General features: G+C 41.1%; 1 protein-coding gene and 1 pseudogene across 1 annotated transcript in view; one reads left to right on the top strand and one right to left on the bottom strand.

The window, feature by feature from the left end:
• The window catches only part of LOC132871798 (homer protein homolog 3), a 59,469-nt gene extending 38,233 nt beyond the window's left edge, over window positions 1-21,236 (top strand). The window contains exons 6-10 of the mRNA XM_060906309.1: window positions 11,383-11,516; window positions 13,598-13,754; window positions 17,467-17,574; window positions 17,710-17,790; window positions 19,948-21,236. Coding sequence (XP_060762292.1) covers window positions 11,383-11,516; window positions 13,598-13,754; window positions 17,467-17,574; window positions 17,710-17,790; window positions 19,948-20,133 — 666 coding nt within the window. The 3' untranslated portion in view covers window positions 20,134-21,236. The remainder of the gene's footprint in view (window positions 1-11,382; window positions 11,517-13,597; window positions 13,755-17,466; window positions 17,575-17,709; window positions 17,791-19,947) is intronic.
• Window positions 21,237-21,591: 355 nt separating this feature from the next.
• Window positions 21,592-22,757, bottom strand: LOC132871797 (ubiquitin-ribosomal protein eL40 fusion protein-like; annotated as a pseudogene).
• Between the last annotated feature and the right edge of the window lie 300 nt (window positions 22,758-23,057).

Genomic DNA, 23,057 nt, shown 5'->3' with positions numbered 1-23,057 from the left:
GTTAAGCAAGTTGAAGATGAAATGATCTCCAAAAGGCATAAAGTTAAAGATGACTCATTCCCTTTATATTTAAAGCAAAAACAATTTATTTTCATCTTTTACATTTTCAAAATGACAAAAAAGGAAAAGGGCCTGAAGCAAAAGTTTGGGCACCCTGCATGGTTAGTACCTAGTAACACCCCCTTTGGCAAGTATCACAGCTTGTAAACACTTTTTGTAGCCGGCTAATAATCTTTCATTTCTTACCTGGGGGATTTTCACACATTCATCCTTGCAAAAGGCTTCCAGTTCTACAAGTTTCTTGGGCGGTCTTGCATGCACTGCTCTTTTGAGATCTATCCACAGATTTTCAATGATGTTTAGGTCAGGGGACTGTGAGGGCCCGGGCAAAACCTTCAGCTTGCGCCTCTTGAGGTATTCCATTGTAGATTTTGTGGTGCGTTTTGGATCATCGTCTTATTGTAGGACCCATCCTCTTTTTAACTTCAACTTTTTTACAGATGGTGTGATGTTTGCTTCCAGAATTTGCTGGTATTTATTCCAATCCATGCTTCCCTCGACCAATGAAATGTGCCCTGTGCCACTGGCTGCAACACAACCCCAAAGCATGATCAATCCACACCCATGCTTCAGAGTTGGAGAGGTGTTCTTTTCCTGGAATTTGGCACCCTTTTTTCTCCAAACATACCTTTGCACATTGTGGCCAAAATGTTCTATTTTGATTTCATCAGTCCACAGGACTTGTTTCCAAAATGCATCAGGCTTATTTAGATGTTCATTTGCAAACTTCAGACGCTGAATTTTGTGGCTAGGACGCAGGAAAGGTTTTCTTCTGATGACTCTTCCATGAAGGTCATATTTGTTCAGGTGTCGCTGCATAGTAGAACAGTGCACCACCACTCCAGGGTCTGCTAAATCTTTCTGAAGGTCTTTTGCAGTCAAACAGGGGTTTTTATTTGCCTTTCTAGCAATCCAACGAGCAGTTCTTTCAGAAAGTTTTCTTCATCTTCCAGAACTCACCTTGATCTCCACTGTTTCTGTTAACTGCCATTTCTTAACATTACGATCTGAGGAAACAGCTACCTGAAAACACTTTGCTACGTTCTTGTAGCCTTCTCCTGCTTTGTGAGCATCAATTATTTTATTATTCAGAATGCGAGGGAGTTGCTTAGAGGAGCCCATGGCTGTTGATTTTAGGGACAAGTTTGAGGAGTCCGAGAATTTATACAGCTTTGAAATCTGCATCATCTGACCTTTCCTAACGAAGAATTTGAACAAGCCACAACTCAGTAAGCTAATTAAGGTCTGGAACCTTGGTAAAAGTTACCTGAGAACTCCAATGTATTGGGGTGCCCAAACTTTTGTATGGTGTTCCTTTTTCTTTTTTCACTCTCCAATTGTACAAAACAAAAATAATGCACAAATCTTGCAGAAAACGCTGAAAAGAAATGTCATCTTTACCTTTATGCCTTTTGGTGATCAGTTCATCTTCTGCTCACTTAACTATTCACAGTAACATTTTCAGTAAGGGTGCCCAAACTTTTGCATGCCACTGTATAGCCTTCGTAGACGTTTGATCCTGTCAATCATGAGCTGCTCTTTATCATCCTTGGCAAGTTAGACTGCCCACCAAAGTTCATAATCATCAAAAAACTATACACTGATGTAAAACCAGACTCTTTGTGGATGGTGAATTAACCCAGTCTTTTCAATATAATAGTGGTGTTAAACAGGGCTGCAAACTAGCACCAACACTCTTTGGCATGTATGCAGCAGCCCTACTGTGGCTTGCTTTCAAGAACACTAAGCACACGTGCAGCGTACAGATTAGATTCCGCTACGACAGTGATCATTTCGATCTGCTTAGACTCGAGGCAAAAACTAAAGTCCTCACAGAATTCATCGAAGAGGCTCAGTATGCTAATGATATTGCAATATTCAGCGATCCTTCAGAGGGCTTGCAGCTGCTTTTGACGTCTTACAACAGTTTGGCAAAGATGATGGGTCTGGAAGTTAATACAGTGAAAACAGACCACGTGCATTGGCAACACAGCGGAGTTCTTCATAGATGGCATTAAGCTAGCTAATGTTACCCACTTCAAATACCTTGGAAGCACCAGCGACTGCTCCATGAGGGAAGAACTGACCTCCTGTATTCAAGCTACATCATGTGCATTTGGACGACTGCGAAAAAGAGTTTGATTCACACGACCTCACTGTTGCGCCTAAAGTCAGTGTATACGATCCGTGTCTGTCTAATGCCTCTCTTGATGTACGGTAGTGAAACGTGGACTCTGTACCAGCACAAAGTCAGGCAGCTCCGTACAATTCAGCAGCGTTATCTGCGTCTTAGGCTACGTTCACACTGCAGGCTGAAGTGACTCAAATCCGATCTTTTCGCCCATATGTGACCTGTATCCGATCTTTTATTGACAATATGAACGACACAGATCCGATTTTTTCAAATCCGACCCAGGCCGTTTGGATATGTGGTCCTAATTCCGATTCCTATCCTCTCTTTTCATATGCGACTTCAGTCTGAACCGCCAGGTCGCATTCATCCGACTTGCACGTCATCAACAAGCCACAAACGTCATTATTCTGCGCTGAAGTAGGCGGCGGGTCTCTCAAAAAAAGTTACAACAACATGGCGCATAATCACGGGCGCAGATAGAGGGGGGGACTCGTCCCACCCAGATTTAAATTCACCTCGTTCGGTCCCCCCCACTTATAGGGAGGAAAAACGTCTATGCTGTCTTTCTTTGTATAAGGCAAACCTCACGGAAAAATCAAAAGACTAATTACCATTCGGTTTATTGATGTGCACAGCAGTGTATACATAGTTGCAACAACTCACATAAAACAAAGACTGATATTCGGTTGGTTGAGCTGCGCAGACTGCACAGGTTGCGAGCTCGAGCTTGGTTGCTATGGTTACTAACAAGTTTGACAGGCATATCGGGGTTGGGGTTGGTTTGCTGGCAGCTTTGTCCCCCCCCAGTTTTTTGTCCCTCCCAGTTCAAAAAAATGTATCTGCGCCCCTGCGCATGACATCAATGCGAGGGACGCTTCGGGCTGTGAAGGTTCTGAATCTTCTCAATGGAAGGATGCAGAGGTTAGGGAGCTGATTTCCATTTGGGGGGATGCAGCTATTCAAGCTAGATTGGATGGGTCATACCGCAACCGGGCGGTTTTACTTCCGTAAACACTGGCCATGCTCACTGCGTGTGACGTCGTCGTATCCTGCAATGCGCATGCGGAACACTTTTAGGTCGCTTTTCGTTCATACTGAGGATCACATACAAGTCGCATATATTTGTTAATGTGAACGACCTCACAAAAAAATCGGATTTCACAAAAAAAATCGGAATTGAGCATTAAGCCTTGCAGTGTGAACGTAGCGTTATTCTGGGGATCAAATGGGATCACTTTGTAAGTAACAAAGAGGCATGCAGGTGCTGAAGACCGAACTGAAGCTAGTAAGAAGCCGTCTGCATTGGCTTGGACATGTCTGCCGACTGTATGCCCCGAAAAGAACTTTTTTTTTTTTTTTTTGTGAACTGGTGCATGGGTCTCGCCCAGTGGGCAGACCTAAGCTGCGTTTTAAGGACACCCGTAAGAACGCCCTGAAGTGTGGCCACATACTTGATATATGGCAATCTACTGTCAATAATAGACAAGAGTGGCGCAGATTAATCAGTGGCATCTGTGATAACCTTGACCAGAGAAGGAACGAAGTATATGAAAAGCTCAGGGAGAAGAGAAGGAACAGAGAACTGCGTAACGCTTGCTAGCAGGTCGCAGGCGTACATGTATACAGAATGGGACAGCTGACGTGCTCCTTCAGGCGTATTCAGTGTCACATGTGACGTAATAATGAATTCAGTCCAAAAAATAAATTAATCAAGACTTGAGACATTTATTCAAATTTTAATTACTTGTATTCTTACCACTGAGCTTGTAATAAAAATTAATTACATGCTAAAAGAAGAAAATCTGATGTATAGTTTGCAAGAAGCATTATAATTAATAATCAGCTATTAAACAACCATTTATCTATTCTGTTCTGAACTCGTCCTTTAGTCTACTTTAGCTTTTTGAAAGCTAGCAGCTCTAAAACAGTATAGCTATGTACTCTTATTCATGGAAGCACTGCAGTAAGCTAAAGGTTATTGAAGCCCAAACCCCGCCTCAGCTGGGTCATTCATCTCATGGTGAAGAGAGAAGAGAAATAGGGCAGCGATTTAAAATTATACCATGCAGTCCTGCGCCTTGGCTCAGTGTCTGTCTCCCACTGAAAAAAATCTGTTTTCAGGTCAAAAGCGTGATCAGAAGCAGTTAAACAAATCAGTGGGTTCTTCCACTAAACGAATACCACCACTCTTACCCTTTAGTTCAGTGCCTAAGGGCTTCCTGTGTGAATCATTGTTTTATTTTATTCTTATCCTTGTTACTTTTTTTTTTTTTTTAATATTGAAGCCTGGTGGAGTTGCTGGAACATTTAATTGCATCAAGTATTATATCTGTACAGTATTCACATCCTGGGAAAGTTAACATTCTGTACCCAGAGATGCATTCACTGTAATTGCCCTTTGTCCCTTTTTTCATCATGCTTTCCAACTGGATCTCGACAGTTCTCTCAGGTGAGTCACAATAAGTGTTGGTAGAATAAATAGTGATTTTATTTGTAGAACACTTTTCTTGTTATATTGCAGCACAGCTGCTCTGTGAGGATGTGTGAAAGCATTGCATATGTCTCCCAGTGCATCTTTTCAAAGCAGTGAGTGCAGCATACTTGGAAGACGGCGCTAATCAGTCAAGACTGCCAGACAAGCGTATAGGCGGCATTTCACACATCAGTACTGTCATCCTTTCCTCTCAACAAACATGCACGCAAGCAGCACAGTTGAGACTCGGAGTTCACACTGCTTATCGAGTACGCACTTGTCACTCGTGCAGAAATGGAGCCAAAATGAAGTGTCATAGGTTTATTACTACTACACTCACCATGTTATCGCAGTAAACACCTGAAGAATTTAAGCTGACAAAATTTTGAAGGAAAGTGGATTACCAGGGGTTAGATTGGAAGGGCCTGTGAACAGCAACCACTAAAAATATGGATCATGATGAGAGTAATAATGATGGACCAATATGTTTGTTTTTACACTGATTTATTATCTCAAAATAAGTCAAGACAGTCAAGTAAGTGTGTGTGTGTGTAAAACAGTTATTCCATGAAATCGAGTCGTACATGAGCTGATAGCCGACGAGGCACATAGCACCGAGATGGCTATAAACCATGTACGATGAGATTGAATGGAATAACTGTGTTATTCTATCCACGTTCACTGGATTTTTGAGAAACGGAGCGGGTTTTTTTTTTTTTTTTGCAAATTCAATAAATTTTTTTTTTTTTTTTTTTTATACACAAAACATCTGACAAAATTATTTCCGCTTGGAACGTAAACTGACAAAATGAAAGTAGCAATTTGTGAAAAATGCTATAATAATTTTTGAAAATTAAAAAAAAAAAGATACGTTCTTACCATCAACTACTTTTCATTCCATATTTTGTTGCATTTTTTTTTTTTTGGGGGGGGGTGTTTTTGAGTAGAGTTATTTCATCCTCAATTGGTTTAGCAACACGCTCTGCCATTTTAGTTTTTCTCTACTCACTGTATATAAGCTGGTATCCTAGTAGTATTGTAGCCAATCGGAGCGCTCGATTGCTCATATCCAGTGAATGTGGATAGGATAAATATACATGTATATGCCATCTTTAAAGCTACATGTGTTCAATTTGTGCTATTTTGAAGACTTGACTGCATGATGTATCTTTTATCAGAAAACTCAGGGGTTTGTTTTTTCTTTTTGTAAATAATTTTTTTTAAATGCCTAAAGGGCTAAAGAAGTAAAACTGAAAACAAGGTCTGGCCATCCAACTGTAGTTAAACAAAATTAATCCCTTAGGACAGAACTTTTATATAAACACTTTTTTGTAATTACATTACTGGATGTGATTCTACTGAAAGCTACATATAACATAAACTGAACAGTATCTGCATTTTTTTTTAATTAATTAATTTATTTTTTTGATGCCTACAGAAGACTTAAAGCAGCCCCACACACTAAATCCCAGTTTAACCCCTGACAGTTGCGGAGTTGCATGCTGTAAACTGAATAGCTAAATAAGCCATGCTTACTGGGTTAATCCTCGAGAAAACCAACATCACATAATAAATGAACAACACTAGTTGGTAAAGAATGGTTTGTTTTGTTTGGGGTTTTTTTGCACATTGGGCAGGGTAAATTGAGGACAGTAAACTATAATTCATTCTTTCAGGCATATAGCAATCAGTAGTAGTATCAGAAGAATAAAATAAGTTAACATGGGTTCCACAATACAACCATGGCTACCCTTTATTTAATATATCAGACACTAGAGCAAAATTGTGGCACTATCATGATCAAGTAAACACAGTTAACCCAAAACATCATAGTGAAAACAAAGTACTATGGTGGTCTGGTGAGGCCTGACGCAAAGTAGAGTTACGGTTACCATTCTGAAAAGTTGAGTATGTAAGGAATAATATGACGGACCATGCCCTTATGCAAAAAAAAGGCATGCTGGGGGGTATGATGTGGTGGGACATGCAGCGGAGTGCATTATTTTCGTACAACAGCATGGTCTGGAGTGTTATTCCGCTTATACCACAGCAATTTGCCAATGATTACAATGTTTTAATTTATTAACAAACATCACACATTTTTAATGGTTTATAAAGGTAATTTAATGTTGTGGAACGTCCGTGAGACATGTTAGTTCATGTCATTGTGTTATAGCTGCAGTAAACATTAATTCTGTCACCAGCCTCTTCCTTAAAATCAATACATACTGCCTATAATTTTACTGAGAAACTGGAAAGAATAAACTTTTCTGTCCTGCAGATTTTCCTGAATTGGGAGACTGACCGTTGCGAAGCATTTACAACCAAGACTCCTTCTATAAATGTTTTAATAAATGAAGTGAACAGCATTGATTAACTCATTTATAGTGGCACCTGTCAAGGGGTGTGATGTATTAGGCAGCAAGTGGACAGTTAGTTCTCGAAGTTGATGTGTTGGAAGCAGGAAAAATGGGCAAGTGTAAGGATTTGAGAGACTTTGACAAGGGCCAAATTGTAATTGCTAGATGAAATGGATCAGAGCATCTCCAAAAGGGTAGGTTTTGTGGACTGTCTCCCCACGCTGTGTGCAGTGGTTGGTCCGTACCAAAATTGGTCCAAGGAAGGAGAACTGGTGAACCGGTGACCGGGAAACCCAAGACTCATTGATGCACATCAATCCCACAGAAGAGCTACTGTAGCACAAATTTCTGGAAAAGTTCTATGATAGAATGCACCCAGTGCATTGCAGCTTGCTGCATATGGGGCTGTATAGCCATAAACTGGTCAGAGTACCCATGCTGACCCCTGTCCACCACCAAAAGAGCATACAATAGGCACGTGAGCATCAGAACTGGACCATTGAGCAATGGAAGAAGGTGGCCTGGTCTGAATCGTGTTTTCTTTTACATCATATGGATGCACTTGTGGGAAGAAGGTAAGCTAGTGGAGGCAGTGTAATGCTCTGGACAGTGTTCTGTAAAGAAACCTGGCATTCATGTGGATCTTACTTTGGCACGTACCACCTACCTAAACATTGTTGCAGACTAGGTACAACTGCTTCATAGCAACAGTATTCCTTAATGGCAGTGGCCTCTTTCAGCAGGATAATGTGCCCTGCCACACTGCAAATATTGATCAGGAATGGTTTGAGGAACATGACAAAAAGTTCAGGATGTTGACTTGACCTCCATATTCCCCAGATCTCAATCTGAGCATCTGTAGGATGTGCTGGAGAAACAAGTCGGATCCATAGAGGCCCCACCTCGCAACTTGCAGGACTTGAAGGATCTGTTACTAATGTGTTGGTGCCACATATCTCAGAGCTCTTGTGGAGTCCATGCCTCAATGGGTTAGAGCTGTTTTGGCAGCACAAGGGGCACCTACAAAATATTAGGCAGCTGGTTTTAATGTTATGGCTGATCATTTGACGAAAAAATGCACACCTGACCAATCAGATTTGAACATTCAGCCATGCCGTGGTGTAAGTAAAGTTACAACTTTACTTCTGACTGTTATAAAGCACTGACACTGGAGAGACCTTGCAAAAATGTTGAACCGAGGTCTTGAGCGGTGCCCCCCCCCCCCCCCCCTTTTTTTTTAAAATCCATTTATGTGGCTCATCTGCCATACAAGTTGTTGCTATTAGAATGGGTGCATTACTTAAAAAAAAAAAAAGTGATGTCAACATATTGACTTCAATATAAACCTGAAGAATTCAACAACGCTGTGGTATAAACGTACTTAGGATAAAGTTGTATGTTCAGCTTGATGACCATACTTGCGACAAAGCACCATAGTGAACTATTGTGAATTTGTACAAGCACTAGAGACACTCCAGCAATGCAGGAGCAGCACAGTTACCTGGGTCAAGAACTTCTGTCTGTCCTCTGCTCTGGTTTCCTTTAAGCTCTGTTTTAGTAATTCAGTGCGGCTGTTACAGAAATGTCTACCAAGAGCAGAATTATGGCAGCAAAAATAAGTATTGCTGTATCACACTAAACTGTCTACAGGGGCTACTGTGACACTTCTCTTACTAAAGCCTGTTGCATCCTACCACACTGCTGCAGGGACGAGCAGCTCTTCATCACGAGGGAGACTGGCCGTGTTTTGTCCTTTACTTTGTCCTTTAATGTCTTCTAGGAGGATTAATACAGGTTTTTAACTAGTTAACCATCCAGGACACGCATGATGATGATCTCTGCGTAATTGTTCTCATGACCCCTTTTTTCCTTCATTTCAAACGGATTTTGATCAGGTTTAGATTAGATATTGCATGTCCTTGAAACTTGAATAGAATGACAATGATACTGATACTAATCCAATCATGCATTACTGCTAGTTGTTAGATTGTTTGTGACTGGATACTAAAGTACCCAGCCTCAGGAGGAAAATGCATTCACCATCCACTTTATTAGGACACGCTGGGCACCTGCAGAGTCATGCAGTTATATTTAAACAGTCATGTTTCATGTAGCTTTGACCATGCATGGTTGTACTGCCAGATGGGCTGGTTTAAGTATTTCAGAAATTGTTGATCATCTGAGAATTTCATGGAGTTTGCACAGTATGGTGCAAAAAAAGATCCAGTGAGTCGCAGTTCTGCAGGTGGAAACCCCTTTCTGATGAGCAGAGTCGGAGGAGAATGGCCAAACTGGTTTGAGCTGATTGAAGGCAACTCAACCACTCTTTACAACCACGGTGAGCAGAAAGGCATCTCGGATCACCCAGCATGTTGAACTTTGGAACCTTGGTGGATGGGCAACTTCATCAGATTACCTTGGGTTCCATTCCTGTCAGCCAAGAACAGGAATCTACCAGATACCAGGAAGGAAGAGGATCTACTGGTAAACAGGAGTTTACCAGATTTCTGTTGAGTCCACCAACACTGGACTGCTAAAAAGGCTTCTTTTTTTCTCCTTCTCTTTCTTTTCCCCCTCAAATGATGGCGGATCTGGAGTCTGTCTCGGAGACATTGGGTGTAAGGCAGGGATACACTATGGGTATTCACATTCACAGTATGAGTTTTGCATAGTCAATCCATCTACTGGCGTGTTGGGAGGTAGGAGGAAACTAGACAATGTGGAGAATACCACATAGACAGTAAACCTGAGCTGAGGATTGGCAAGTCAAAGTCCCTCCCCTGCCATGATCTGGTCTTCCCAGGCAGTTTCCTGTCCCAGCTCTTGAAGCGCATGGATACAACACCTATCTCCTTTTCTATAGCCCTTGGCCTCTTGCCTATTATATAGCTAGGGTTACAATGGAGGGCTGGTCCTCTGGTAACCGTGAGAGTTTGACTCTCTACTTGCATCTGTATTGCGGCATGCCTCACCAGCTGGCCCCTATTTATTTATTTAATAAAATGATTGGGCTTTGGTATGATCCAACCACAAGTAGAACTCATAATGTTCTGGTTGAGAGGTGGACACGCTAACCACTAGGCCAACTTGCAGTGAGCTGAGGATTGAACTGACCTTAATTTAGCATTATGTACAAATCTCATCTCATCTCATTATCTCTAGCCGCTTTATCCTTCTACAGGGTCGCAGGCAAGCTGGAGCCTATCCCAGCTGACTACGGGCGAAAGGCGGGGTACACCCTGGACAAGTCGCCAGGTCATCACAGGGCTGACACATAGACACAGACAACCATTCACACTCACATTCACACCTACGGTCAATTTAGAGTCACCAGTTAACCTAACCTGCATGTCTTTGGACTGTGGGGGAAACCGGAGCACCCGGAGGAAACCCACGCGGACACGGGGAGAACATGCAAACTCCACACAGAAAGGCCCTCGCTGGCCCCGGGGCTCGAACCCAGGACCTTCTTGCTGTGAGGCGACAGCGCTAACCACTACACCACCGTGCCGCCCCATTATGTACAAATGCAGGAATAAAACGAAACCACAATTACTGAATCTTCTCTCCATAATATTCTACCTTTTGTTGAATCCAGACACATTATCTAAGCCTTTATATAATATCCTAGTTCATCTATCTTTTATTTTACTAAATATTCCTTGAAGAGTAGATGCATTGTTCAATATTCCCCTGAGGCAGCATTCATTTTTCAGTGTCAGCCTATTCATTCCAGTAGCGTATATCCCCTTTTGTTAAATACCTAGCCTGTATAGTATAATTCTCTGTATTGTTGCATTCATTAAATCACAAAACCATTTAACTCCTCAAAGTCTCAGCTTATAATTCAGTCATGCATCTTGAACAGAAGAACAACAACTTTATTTATCACACATACACTTAAGCACAGTGAAATTCGTTTCTGCATTTAACCCATCTGAAGCCGTGAGCAATGAGCACACACATACCCAGAACAGTGGGCAACTACGCTACAGCACCCGGGGAGCAGTTGTGGGTTAGGTGCCTTGTTCAAGGGCACTTTAGCCCAAGGCTGCCCCATGTTAACCTAACCGCATGTCTTTGAACTTTGAAACGTGTGTATTAAGCTATGGAGAGTGAGGAATGCAAGTCTGCACCAGTCACTGGGTCCTGAAAGGGTAAGTGGTTAACATCATAACGGGATGAGACCATTTTCAATTAACAGAGCTGTTCATGATGGCGTTACTGTGACAAGCAATCAGTATGGCGATCTGGTGTGCGTCTGGTCTAATATAAAGTGACTAAACTAATATAAAGTGTAAAAAAGAAAAGACTTGAGGAGATCTAGAAAGTTAATCCTGATCTGTGTATTGCAGGATCTCTCGGACGAATTGCAGTCACCACCGGTGATGTGTGTGAATGGGCCGGAGGATAAACTCTTCCGGAGCCAGAGCGCAGACATCACACTCTCATCAGAGAAAGAGCGTATCAAAAAGATGCTCTCTGAAGGGTAAGACCTTTATAAGACCCTTCAGACCAAACTTGGTGGGTTTTTTTTTTTTTTTGGCCTGTAGTGCAAAAGTAATATCCATTCATCCATCCATTATCTGTAGCCGCTTATCCTGTTCTACAGGGTCGCAGGCAAGCTGGAGCCTATCCCAGCTGACTACGGGTGAGAGGCGGGGTACACCCTGGACAAGTCGCCAGGTCATCGCAGGGCTGATACATGGACACAGACAACCATTCACATTCACACCTACGGTCAATTTAGAGCCACCAATTAGCCTAATCTGCATGTCTTTGAACTGTGGGGGAAACCGGAGCACCCGGAGGAAACCCCCGTGGACACGGGGAGAACATGCAAACTCTGCAAAAGTAATATTAGTTTCCAAAATAATTGCAATTGCAGTACACTCTGTTTTGAGCTTTAGCATATCTATCGCATCCTGCTTTGCATTTTTGGTGGTACAATGCATTTATTATTTGGATGGATCCTAACAGTAACTGTCTACAAGATGAAAACCTGATTTAATCATCACTACCATGACTGCTAATGCTGGAATAGACTCTGTTCACGAAGTACTTTTTTTTTTTTTTTCCCCACCCCAGTGAACTTACTCTTGATCATTTGAAACTATTCATAGTGTGAACTCGGGGAGGAGGGAAGAAGAACAGACATTAGTGTTGAGTCATAAATAAGTGCTGAATCCAGTGCATCTGTGACTGCACATGCACTCTCACGTTGAGCCATTTTTTTTCTAACCCCTTTCCACTTGGCTTTTTTTTTTTTTTGTCTTGTCTACCCGTTATTGGCCACTGGTGCTCTTTTCTAACAAGGGTTGCTATGGTGAGTCTTTGAACAGCCTTCTGCCCTTTCTCTGGTAATATTTTGACAAAGAAGTCTTGCACAGGGGTTCCCTTTTTATCTATCACTCCTTTTTGGAGATTATTAATTTGCGCTAGCAGTGGTAGCATAAATTGTTACACTCACTCAGGCTCGCTCGCTCTTCTTATTCTCCTAATGCTTTTTAGGATGCTATTTCTCCCTCAGTTTTCAACCAGTCATCACCAAATTTCACATGAATATCTCTGGGCTGAATTATGTTGCTATGACTTTTGGTGCTGATCCGGATCACCAAACCGGAATGATCCATGAAAAACAGGGTGTGTTTTTTTTTTTGTTTGTTTGTTTGTTTGTTTTCCTCCTCCCCTTTCCAATCACTTATAACTGTCAATTTTCATGATTTTTTTTTTTTTTCCCCAATCATTTTTTTTAAATTTTGTTCAGGGCAACAGGGTGCAACTTTTCCTTGACCTTCAAATAGACAAAGGTCAGCTAGCACAAATTACTGTGACTTTAATCATAGTCTCTATCTAGTCTATGATTGCTCATTCAGAAAGGCTGGTTTTATTCAGTCATGGATGTATGCAGTACATTGTATACATCGAGAATTTTCAGACTTTTTATCTCTGGTCCTGTTAGTGATCCATTGTCTTTGAAATCGGAGGTGCTCAAACTTTTTGTTGCTAGGGAACTGCAAGATAAATTATCGGAGCCTTTTTATTCTTGAACTTTGAATAACATGTTGGGCTGATGTATAGTCTGGTGGTTTTTTGAGTTATTGAGGTTTGGATTAAATAATAAGAACTCCATAATAAATATAATAACTCTGATTATGATGGGTTGTAATTTGCACCCCCCTGACTATGCTTTTTTTGGACTTCTGGTGGTCCTTGGCTCCTACTTTATGAACTACTGATCGAAATGAATTGTGCAAGCTGTGTACTTCGTGATGACACTTTCAATTTCTTGAAGGTTCAAATAACATGATTTATTAATACAGTTTAATTAAATGTTAATCAATTTTACTGGCAGTATAGCCACTGAAAGCTCTTTTACAGTCCCTGGACCTAATTATTAGCTTGACAAATGGCCCTGAAATCAAGTTCCAAGTCACTCCAACTCATCTCAAATATTTACATTGGAACTTTTAGCTAATTAAATTTTGAACCTGAATTGGGGGGAGGGGGGAACCTGGCCCTGATCCATATCTGAAAGTGACGCTGCTGCTTCTTGCGTGCTTGCCGCAGCTCCATCTGCGAAATGAACCTGGAGGCCGAGCTCTTCACCCTGCAGGACAGCAACGCAAAACTGGTGGCAGCGCTGCATGAAGCTAATGCCAATGTGGAGCAGTGGAAGAAGCAGCTGGTGGCTTATCAGGAGGAGACGGAGAGGCTGCGAGAACAGGTGATCCCACCATATTGAGGAGTAAATGCAGTCCTTGGATACTCGCGCACGCTCACTCAGTCACTCACTCACTCCAGTCTGGAAAAAAGGAAATGGTGTGTTTTGGATGAGTCATAATCACTTTTTTCTTTGAGTTGGGCTCAACATGTACAGTCAAAGAAACAAGTCCAAACATACAGTATGTGTGTTTTCTTTTGTTTTTTTTCCTTTTGTAAAGGAGAAACCATGAATAATCTACTTGTTAATTTGACCTGATACACTGATTGGCCTCATAACTGTTTGGTAGTTGCTTATGATGACCCTTTCCTTTGTGACACATCTCTGAATGCAGAGGAAGTGAATTCGGATTACTAGCTAAATCTGAAATGATCTGTAATTTGTCTTTCTTAACATAATGAAGACTTCATTTCACATAGGTGATATTTCACTGAACAGTAAAACAGTGTTCGGGCTTATTAGGAGTCCCATCGATCAGATCCCCCAGTTGCATTATTAGCCGTTATGGAAGTGCTAGATGTGGAGGGTTTCAGGTTGCAAATGAGGTTACGGTGCACTCTTAATGTTCCTCTTAATGTGGGTGATTTAGATGTATAATACAGAGTGGAGGGTAATTTGTCTGGAAACGGTGTGTGACCAGTTCCTGTCTTATAATCTGAAACTGCCTTGTTAACTTTTAACCTGCTGGGTCCCCGTCCCCCCCCCCTTTTTTCACCCCAGATCTAATCGGAACTTAAGCTATAGTCTGGTTCCTGGCAGGAGGCTAATGGTATCCCATTATATTTCTATGAAATTTAAACCAGTTTAAGTGCTTACTGAACCTGCCTGTAATGTCATAAACTCTATAATGGGTCTGTCAAGGTGGTCTCTAATGTTCATACCACCTCAGCCTCTTAGTCAACAGAGGAAATCGAGGCGTTAATGAATTTATAACCCACACGTTCTATAAGGGGCGCCAGCGGCAGACTTCAGAGCGAACTTGTTTGGTTCGTATTTGGCTTCCATTGTAAGTGTGAAGAACGTGGCTGTATTTTAGACACCCCCTCAGCAGTATGCAAGCTGCTGCGGATCAGTCATAAAAATGATCATCACTTATCACACTTAACGTTATAGGCATCTGCCCTAACTTTGTTCTCTGATCTTTTGATAAGGACAAGGGTGAGAAGAGACTTGAGCAAGCCCCTCTCTCTCTTGTGCTCTCTCTCTCTCGTATGAAACAGGCAGCCAGGTGGTTGAAAATGGTTCATGTCTCGTGGGACACAGAGAGAGTAGGGTTTGTAGGACAGCTATATCCTACTTTCAATGCCCTAGTTAGGAGAAATGAAAAATCACCAAGGGGAACTGTCAGCTCCTCATTTGGGGGATCTTTTTTTTTCCTTTTTTTCTCATTGCACATTACATAGTTAAAAATAAGCTAGCATCTCCTAAGACTCTCCAAATGGCAAAGACCTTTTACAAGTTCGCCGATTTAATTTGTTTCTTTATTCTCTGTGTCAATTCTGTTGACATGCAGAAAGGTGTGGATTTCCCAAGGGCAGGGCTATGACGGTTATCAAGGACGAGAGAGGAGATGGGGTCGCGATAGGAGACGAGGCTTAGACCAGGTTGACTACAAAATCCAGAATAGTTGGAGACTTCCTTTCTATACCTGGTTATTAATGTTAATATGCCTAGATATTGATAGTACTATAAATCGATGATGTTTGGTGAGCACATCACCTGTTAATTTCCAGAGCGTTCAGACCGAGACTGGGAAATGCATTATAAGTGGAACATGCATAAAATATACATGTAGTATAGAAAATGTACACATTTAAAAAAAAAAAAAATTGTATTGCAAATAAATCACTGATCAGAGAGGATAAGTATATGCAAGTAGGATGTCTCGAATAATGCAGATCAGCCAGCACAGGATTTTCCTGATGATGCCAAGACTCACTTTTCATCCGGATGGGATGCCAGTCTATTATAGGGCACCATGAACACACACATTCACATGCTCATGCATACAATATGTTGTGGCAATTTCTCTGAGCCACTTCACCTACTTATAGTAACAGCGTTTGAAATTCAGCCACAGAAAAAGAATGACTGGCTCTTTTAACATCGTCTCAAATAGTTCTGTTTTCACTAGGATGAAGGTATTGGCACCCTTGGATTTGTCTGGATCGCTTGCTGTGGGTCGAGACCTGTGATAGAAATGACCTCTTTTTTTAAAAAAAAAACAAAAAACTTTGTTTTTACAAAATAATTTTGCTAAATTAGAATAGTATTTACCAGAGGGGAATTGTCAGGGCCTTCTAGGCCTTCAGAGAAGGCCCAAACATATCAGCACTTCAAATGTTATATTTAATTGCTTTCATTATAATTATTCTCTTGTAATTTGGCCTCATTTTCTATCAAATTTGCTTCAGAAATGAAAGGGTTACTGTCCTGAAAACATTAAAATAGTTATCCAATGAGATTTTTTTGTTTGTTTGTTGTCTCTAGGCTGAGAAGAGCTTAGAGCTGGCTCACTTGTTGGTTAGGACTTCATTGCCAGGACAGAAGGCCATGGCAGTGTATGTTTCTGTCGGAAGTGACAGATGAATTAACCAATCAGATTTTGATTTCTAGTGGGAGGGATGGAAAATTTATCACCCTAGGCCCATCTTGAAGGCCAACACAAGCTTAACAGCAAGTCAGCGCAGCAGTGAAGTCACCTTCCAGCCAGTGTAGCATTCATCAGTAGTGTTAGCGAATGCTAATAAAGCAGTCAGGACAGTGAAACGGCCGAGAAACTGAGATTTCTGTCTCCAGACTCTTCTTCCACGCACGCTTGCCACAGTACTGTATTTTTCACTCGTACTTATTCATTTCCTGAACGACACACAATGGAGCGACCTGACAGCCTGCTGCTAATCCCTTGCAAAATCTTTTGCCCTGTTGCTGCTTTTTTTTTTTTTTTTTTTTTTTTTAAGTGTGTCTGGAAGTTTTGGCTGAGCTCAAGTCCCAGCTCTAATAGTAACAGTTCGCCACTGGAGCCATATAACTGCATTAGTAGCTGTAACATGCTGTGCCACAGAAGTGCTCTTGGGGCCCCCAAATAATCAAACAGCCATTGTATAAATGCATAGAAGGTTGTTTCATGATGTATTGTGTTGATTGATAAATTTGAAAAGAAAATGGAGAACAAGGAGAGCACTGTTGTGCTAACTATAGTATCAATAAGCATGTGCTCTGCCCAAGGGGGCTAACACAGTTTCACGCAGACTTTATGAGCTCATGATGTGTACGAGAGTCTGTGTAGTTCTCCACAGGAAGGTCACTTCTTTCTGATCCCATGTCATGTGATTTTTAACTCGTTTTCTGTTCAGGCCCATTTTAAGAGTTGACTGAAAGTGGAACGATATTAAAATTATTTAGTCTGTGTAAAAGAGGCCCTACTTTCAGTCCCTGTTTTCGCATAGCATTTTGAATATCTAAATAAATAGGAATTAGTAAAAGGCTTTCTTTCAAGAGCTCGAAGGTAATTTATCTTCATTACAGAGGTGATGGACTTCATTATGAAGGCGGCTTCAAAGAGCTGAATGGGATCCTGACTCTGACACTCTCACACCAACACAATGGTTGATCATTGCATAATGCAGGGGTTCTTCTTTTAAAATGTCAGGAATAAGCCTAGACACTATTAACCCTGGGTGAGTTTTGTGTGTGTGTGTGTGTGTGTGTTTAGGTGTCAGATTTGGAGAGCCATGGAGGCCAGGGGCCCAGCGACATGCTGAAGGATGAGCTCACACAGTCCCTGGAGGAACTGGAGGCTTTACTCAAGGCAAAAGATGAGGTAAAGGTTAAGAGCCAGACCGCTTTATGGAGATCCTGCACAGTTGAAACAGACTCCTTTTATCCAACCAGTACTTGATAAATTCCTTACTGTGAGGGAGTACCAACTCGGGAAGTGTGTGTGTGTGTTTTTCAGGAAATTCGTATTCTTCAAGCGAAGAAGTCTGATTTCCATGAGATGGAGCAGGAGAGAGAGGAAGCCATTCACAGATTACAGGTGCCAAAAAAAGAGCCTCAGTAGAAACACCCACACTGCCACAGCAGTCCCTGTGTGAGCCGCGACTCATAAAGCCAGCTGGTCATGATCAGGGCTTTTCAACCGAAACACTACAGCTAGTGTGTTGAAATAAATGAACAGCGATTTAAATGGTTCACTGAAAGTGTTGGTTCGGGTCAGGGTTATTCAAGTTTTGTCATTTTAATATTTAATTTATTCTAGTATAGTGTGTACATATAATGGTGTGTAATAATAAAATGCATTTAATTGCTTCTAGTATATACAAATTAAATCAATCTACCCTTAATGATCACTTCATTAGAAACGCTATACTCGTACTGGATTAAGGCATCCATTTGCTCTCAAAGCAGCCTCAGTTCTTCCTGGCATGGATTCCACAATGTTAGAAACCATTCCTTTGAGATTCTGGTCCATGCTGACATGATGCAATCTCTGCAGATGTTTCAGGCCCACCTTCTCCCGTTCTGCCACGTGGGTTCAGATCCGGTGACTGGGAAGGCCGCTGAAGAATACTAAACTCGTTGTGGTGTTCATGAAATCAGTTTGAGATGACTTCTGCTTTGTGACATGGTGCATCATCATGCTGGAAGTCACCACTAGGAGGTGGTAAATTGTGGTCATGAAGGGATGCACATGATCAGCAATAATACTCAACAGGTTCTGGCATTCAAGTGATGGTTGGTTGATTTGGTTGTTGGACCCAAAGTGTGCCAAGAAAACATTCCCCACACCATTACACCACCACCACCAGCCTGGACTGTTGACACAAGCTAGGTTGGGTCCATGAATTTGTGCCACTGGTGCCAAATTCTGATCTGTGTGACTTAACAGAAAGAGATTCGTCAGACCAGGCTATGTTTTTAGCTCATCTGGCTGTTGCCATGGCGTGTCGTCCGTCCACAATTCAGTTAAATCGTATCTCTTCCATCAATTCTCCACAGATTTCCATTCTGATTTTGTTTGAAATAACTCTTCACTCTGCTCAAAACTTGGTTGTCCTTTTTTTTTTTTTTTTTTTTTTTTTTTTTTTGGCGCTAACGCGTTAGTAATTAGGCCGAATTAACAAATTTTCCAGGTCTCTCACTAGAATTTTTTTTTTCTTTCCATCTCCTCTCTCATTTCTCATCCAATTTCAGTTCTGATCTGTTTTGGGTACATCTTCACTTGAGGAACAAAACTTGGTCATTGTTGATTTTCCTGTTGTAAACAATTTGTTTACAACTGTTTTATTTTCAGTTAAACCGTATCTCCTCTCTCAGTTCTCAATGGATTTCAGTTCTGATTGTTTTATTTGAAAGAACTAGTCCTTCTGCGTAACACTTGGTCATTGTATTGTCAAACTTTTACTAACAAACTACTAATTAGGTCAACTTCACGAATTTTGGGACTTCTCATTAGAATTGTATCTCCTGGGGGTATCCTCCCCCCCCCCCCCCCCCCCTCTCTCACTCATTTCCTGTCCTGTCTCTATACTGTCCTATCCAATAAAGGTGAAAAAAGCCCAAAAAAAAAAAGAATTGTATCTCCTCTCGCAGTTATCGCCCAATTTCAAGTCTGATTGTTTTGTGTAGATCTTCTCTCGTGGAACAAAACTTAGTTGTTTATTTTGATTTTTCCTGTTGTGAACAAATTGTTCACAACTTTTATTTTCAGTTAAATCGTATCCTCCTGCAGTTTTCAATGGAATTCAGTTCTGATTGTTTTATTTGAAAGAACTAGACCTTCTGCACAAAACTTGTTTTGATGGCAGGCCTGATGAGCTACTACGTTCTGGTTTTCAGCTGTTCAGTTTTGATGAGCCTGCACCCACAGCAGCCTTGGCTTTCTGTTCTTTATTGACCAAAGTGGAACCTGATGTGATATTCTCCCTCAAGGTGTGCTGTGTTAAGCATTCTGAGATGCTTTTATGCTTATTCTACAGTCAAACCTATCTGGCCATTGACTCCTCTCATCACAGAGGCGTTTCCAGTCGCACTGCTACTACACAGTTGGATGAACGAATAGGTGTATGTTTGTTCCTAATAAAGTGTGCAGTGAGCGTACATCAGTTTCTTTTAAACATTTTCTGTTGGTATCCAATTTCCAAATGCTTGAACTTGCATGCAAAAAAGATAAACGTTGTATGTGATTATTCAGGAGCTGGAGATGCGCAACCTGGATCTGGAGCGACGGGTGCAGAGTGCTGAGCAGAGTCTGGCTTCCACGCTGGAGGATCGAGACCGCACCGAGAACGAGGTCCAGAGGGTCATCCAGATCCTCGACATCAAGCTCTTTGACCTCAATGACTTGCGACAGAGCCTCGTCAAATTGCTCGAGAAGTAGAGCAGTCTTCTGACTGATAGAGCTGGAGCTAAGGTGAAGGTGTGAGCGAGAGCAAGCCAGTCTCTGTGCCCGGCTCGGAGAAACAGAATGGCTGCCGCTTGAGAGGCGCCACATGTCAGCACATAGTGTAGCTATGCTTTCAAATAGAGAATATCAGAGGCTAGTGACTACACATACACAATGATTTCTTCTGTAGTTGTTTATGGGTTTTTTTTTTCAGTTAAGTTTAGCAATAAATATCAGTTTGTCGGTATTCAGTTGATGATTTGGAGGTAAAGTATATTTTTGATACGTCAGGTGACGCACAGCAGAACGTTTCCTTTCAGTAGTGGGAAACTCAGTCGGAATAGAAAGAATATATAAAACGTTGCATTATACTATGTCCTAGTTGAAAACATTATAATAATCAGTACTATGGCACAGAAAAGAAAAAGCAACAGTTGGAGTTTATGGTGAGCATGAGTTATACCATCTGAATTTTGAAACTTGATATGAACTCAATTTTAAGATTAATTTTGATAAGTGTATGCGGTTTCTTTGCATCAGAGCCAGACACATCACTTTTTTTCTCTGAGGACTGTACTGCTCGGTTGGTAGAATGTTCTGGTCTGTATTTAATCTAGCAGTCATCCTGCATAAGTAATAATATGGGATGGAAGGAATAAAGAAAAATTGCTCTGAAATGTACAAATGTAGTTGAAATGTACTGTAGGTAATGCACAACTTACTCTAATAGGTTCATGTAGGTTGATATTTCTAGGCAAGTATTCATTACAAGTTAAGGCTATTTTTCCTGCATTTAGGAACGGCAGCTTGTGGCTTGGGTGGAACTTGCACTGTACTTTTCTAGTTAGATATAGGGCTTTTAAGCATTGTTCAATTTTGATGTCACAGACCTTGTACTTGTATAAGGCTGCATGGTCACGTATCAGTCACTGCTTCAGGAAACTTACTGCTTGAGTATTTGTAAAATGTGACCTGTGTATGACGAGGAAATGACTTGACATGTTTTTCCTCATACAGTACATACAAGACTTTGTCTGAGGGAAATAAATCCAAACGCAGGTTTTAAATAAAAATAAAGCAAGCTCCTCTGCAATGAACACGCCACTAGCATTTTTTTTTTTTCTCTCCACACAGCATATGACTTTAGAGCTTTACTCTTCAAACACAGATTGCCGACTTTGCTTTAAAATCATGATGGTGACTGATGTATATCAACAGCCTTACTTGGGCAGTGAGTAAGCAGAGCAAATGCACATTTCCAGCATCAATTTTAATGTTTTTGCCTGCAATTTATAAGGCAAGTGAAATTTTTATTGCGAAATTTAACTGTGCAGTGAATTACACACATGTAGGCAGCCTGGCCTTGAATGTTATTCATAGTCTCTTTCTGTGCTAAAATTACACACCGTGTGCATTTGTCACCTGTTCGAACTTAAAGTACTGAGACACTGATTTCTTTAACATTTTATTGTTAATCATATCTTTCAAGCGCACTTGTGCTACAGTTTACTTCAGCTTCTTCTTGGGGCGCAGGTTGTTGGTGTGTCCACACTTCTTCTTGCGGCAGCTAATGGCACGAGGATGAAGACGGGCGTAACACCTGAAGACAAAACCAGCACTCAATTTAAAACTAGTTTTGGAATACACATTAACTTGTGCATAAGTTTATCTACAGACATCAGAGTGTGATTAATACACCATGGATTACAGATCTTTTGGATTTAATGCTTAATTTGCACAGGTTTTATATCCAATATATTTAAGCATATTAGGATACAAAAATTAGGGCCTTACTTGCGGCAGATCATCATCTCAGTTGTATTTCTGTGCCAGCTGCCTGAGGGAAGGCTCCTCTCAAACGCAGCATCAGGAGCAGGGTGGACTCTGAAGTTTATTTAAAAAAAAAAGTCACCTCATTACCTTTCAACAAGGAACGCTTAAACTAGAACAAATTTATTTAACCAGGTGAGCTCTGATGTGTGCCATTTAGATACCCAAGTAGAGTTTCCAATTAATTTCATTTTTAACACCAAGAACACACACAGCATAGCTTTTCTTTAAAGCGTGGCACCATTACGCTGTAGACATTCAAGTCGCAAGAGTGTATGAGGATCTCAGCATCATGCTGAACATCTCCAAATTGGATTTGACAGATCATCTATTAAGATCAAATTTAATACTAGAACAAAATTCAAGTAACTCGTATACACAGTAGTTCTATACACCCTTATGCAAGTTGTCATACAAGCAACATCAATCGCTTCCATCAAGGTTATACCAGTCATTATACGCCTACTGACAGCACTGTTTAATAAGACAACTTGGAAATAAAGCGCGCACACCTTTCTGAATGTTATAATACGACAGCGTGCGTCCATCTTCCAACTGTTTGCCAGCGAAATTCAGAAGGTGCTGGTGAGGAGGGATGCCTGTAGCAAAACACTGGTGTTAATCAAATTACACAATAATGGACAATACAACTCACTGCCAATAATAATAATAATCACCTTTCTTGTCTTGAATCTTGGCTTTGACATTCTCAATGGTGTCACTGGGCTCTACCTCGAGGGTGATGGTTTTGCCGCTAAACGTTTTCACGAAGATCTGCATTTTTCTTTTACTGTTAGATTAAACAAGTAAAAAAAAAAGTTTCACTAACATTTCTGACATTTCATTAAAGCAGGGGTTCATGAAGTATAGCCAGAGATCCTTTTGCCCCACATTGCTGGGTTTCGGTCACAACTTTTCTTAGCGGTTTTACCGGAAGTGAAATAGCTGGTGGTCTAAACGGCTGCCGTAGTGCAAACAACTAGCGATAAAAGTATGCTCGTAATCTAGAAGCCACTGCTCGCTTTAGATATATTTAGAAGATTGCTATGTGCAATGGGATTGATTCCTACAGTCTGGGAAAGAAGGAT

Source organism: Neoarius graeffei, chromosome 23 (assembly GCF_027579695.1).
Source record: "Neoarius graeffei isolate fNeoGra1 chromosome 23, fNeoGra1.pri, whole genome shotgun sequence".
Lineage (NCBI taxonomy): Eukaryota > Metazoa > Chordata > Actinopteri > Siluriformes > Ariidae > Neoarius > Neoarius graeffei.
The sequence above is the reverse complement of the archived record's forward strand: the minus strand, read 5'-3'. Positions and strand labels throughout refer to the sequence as shown.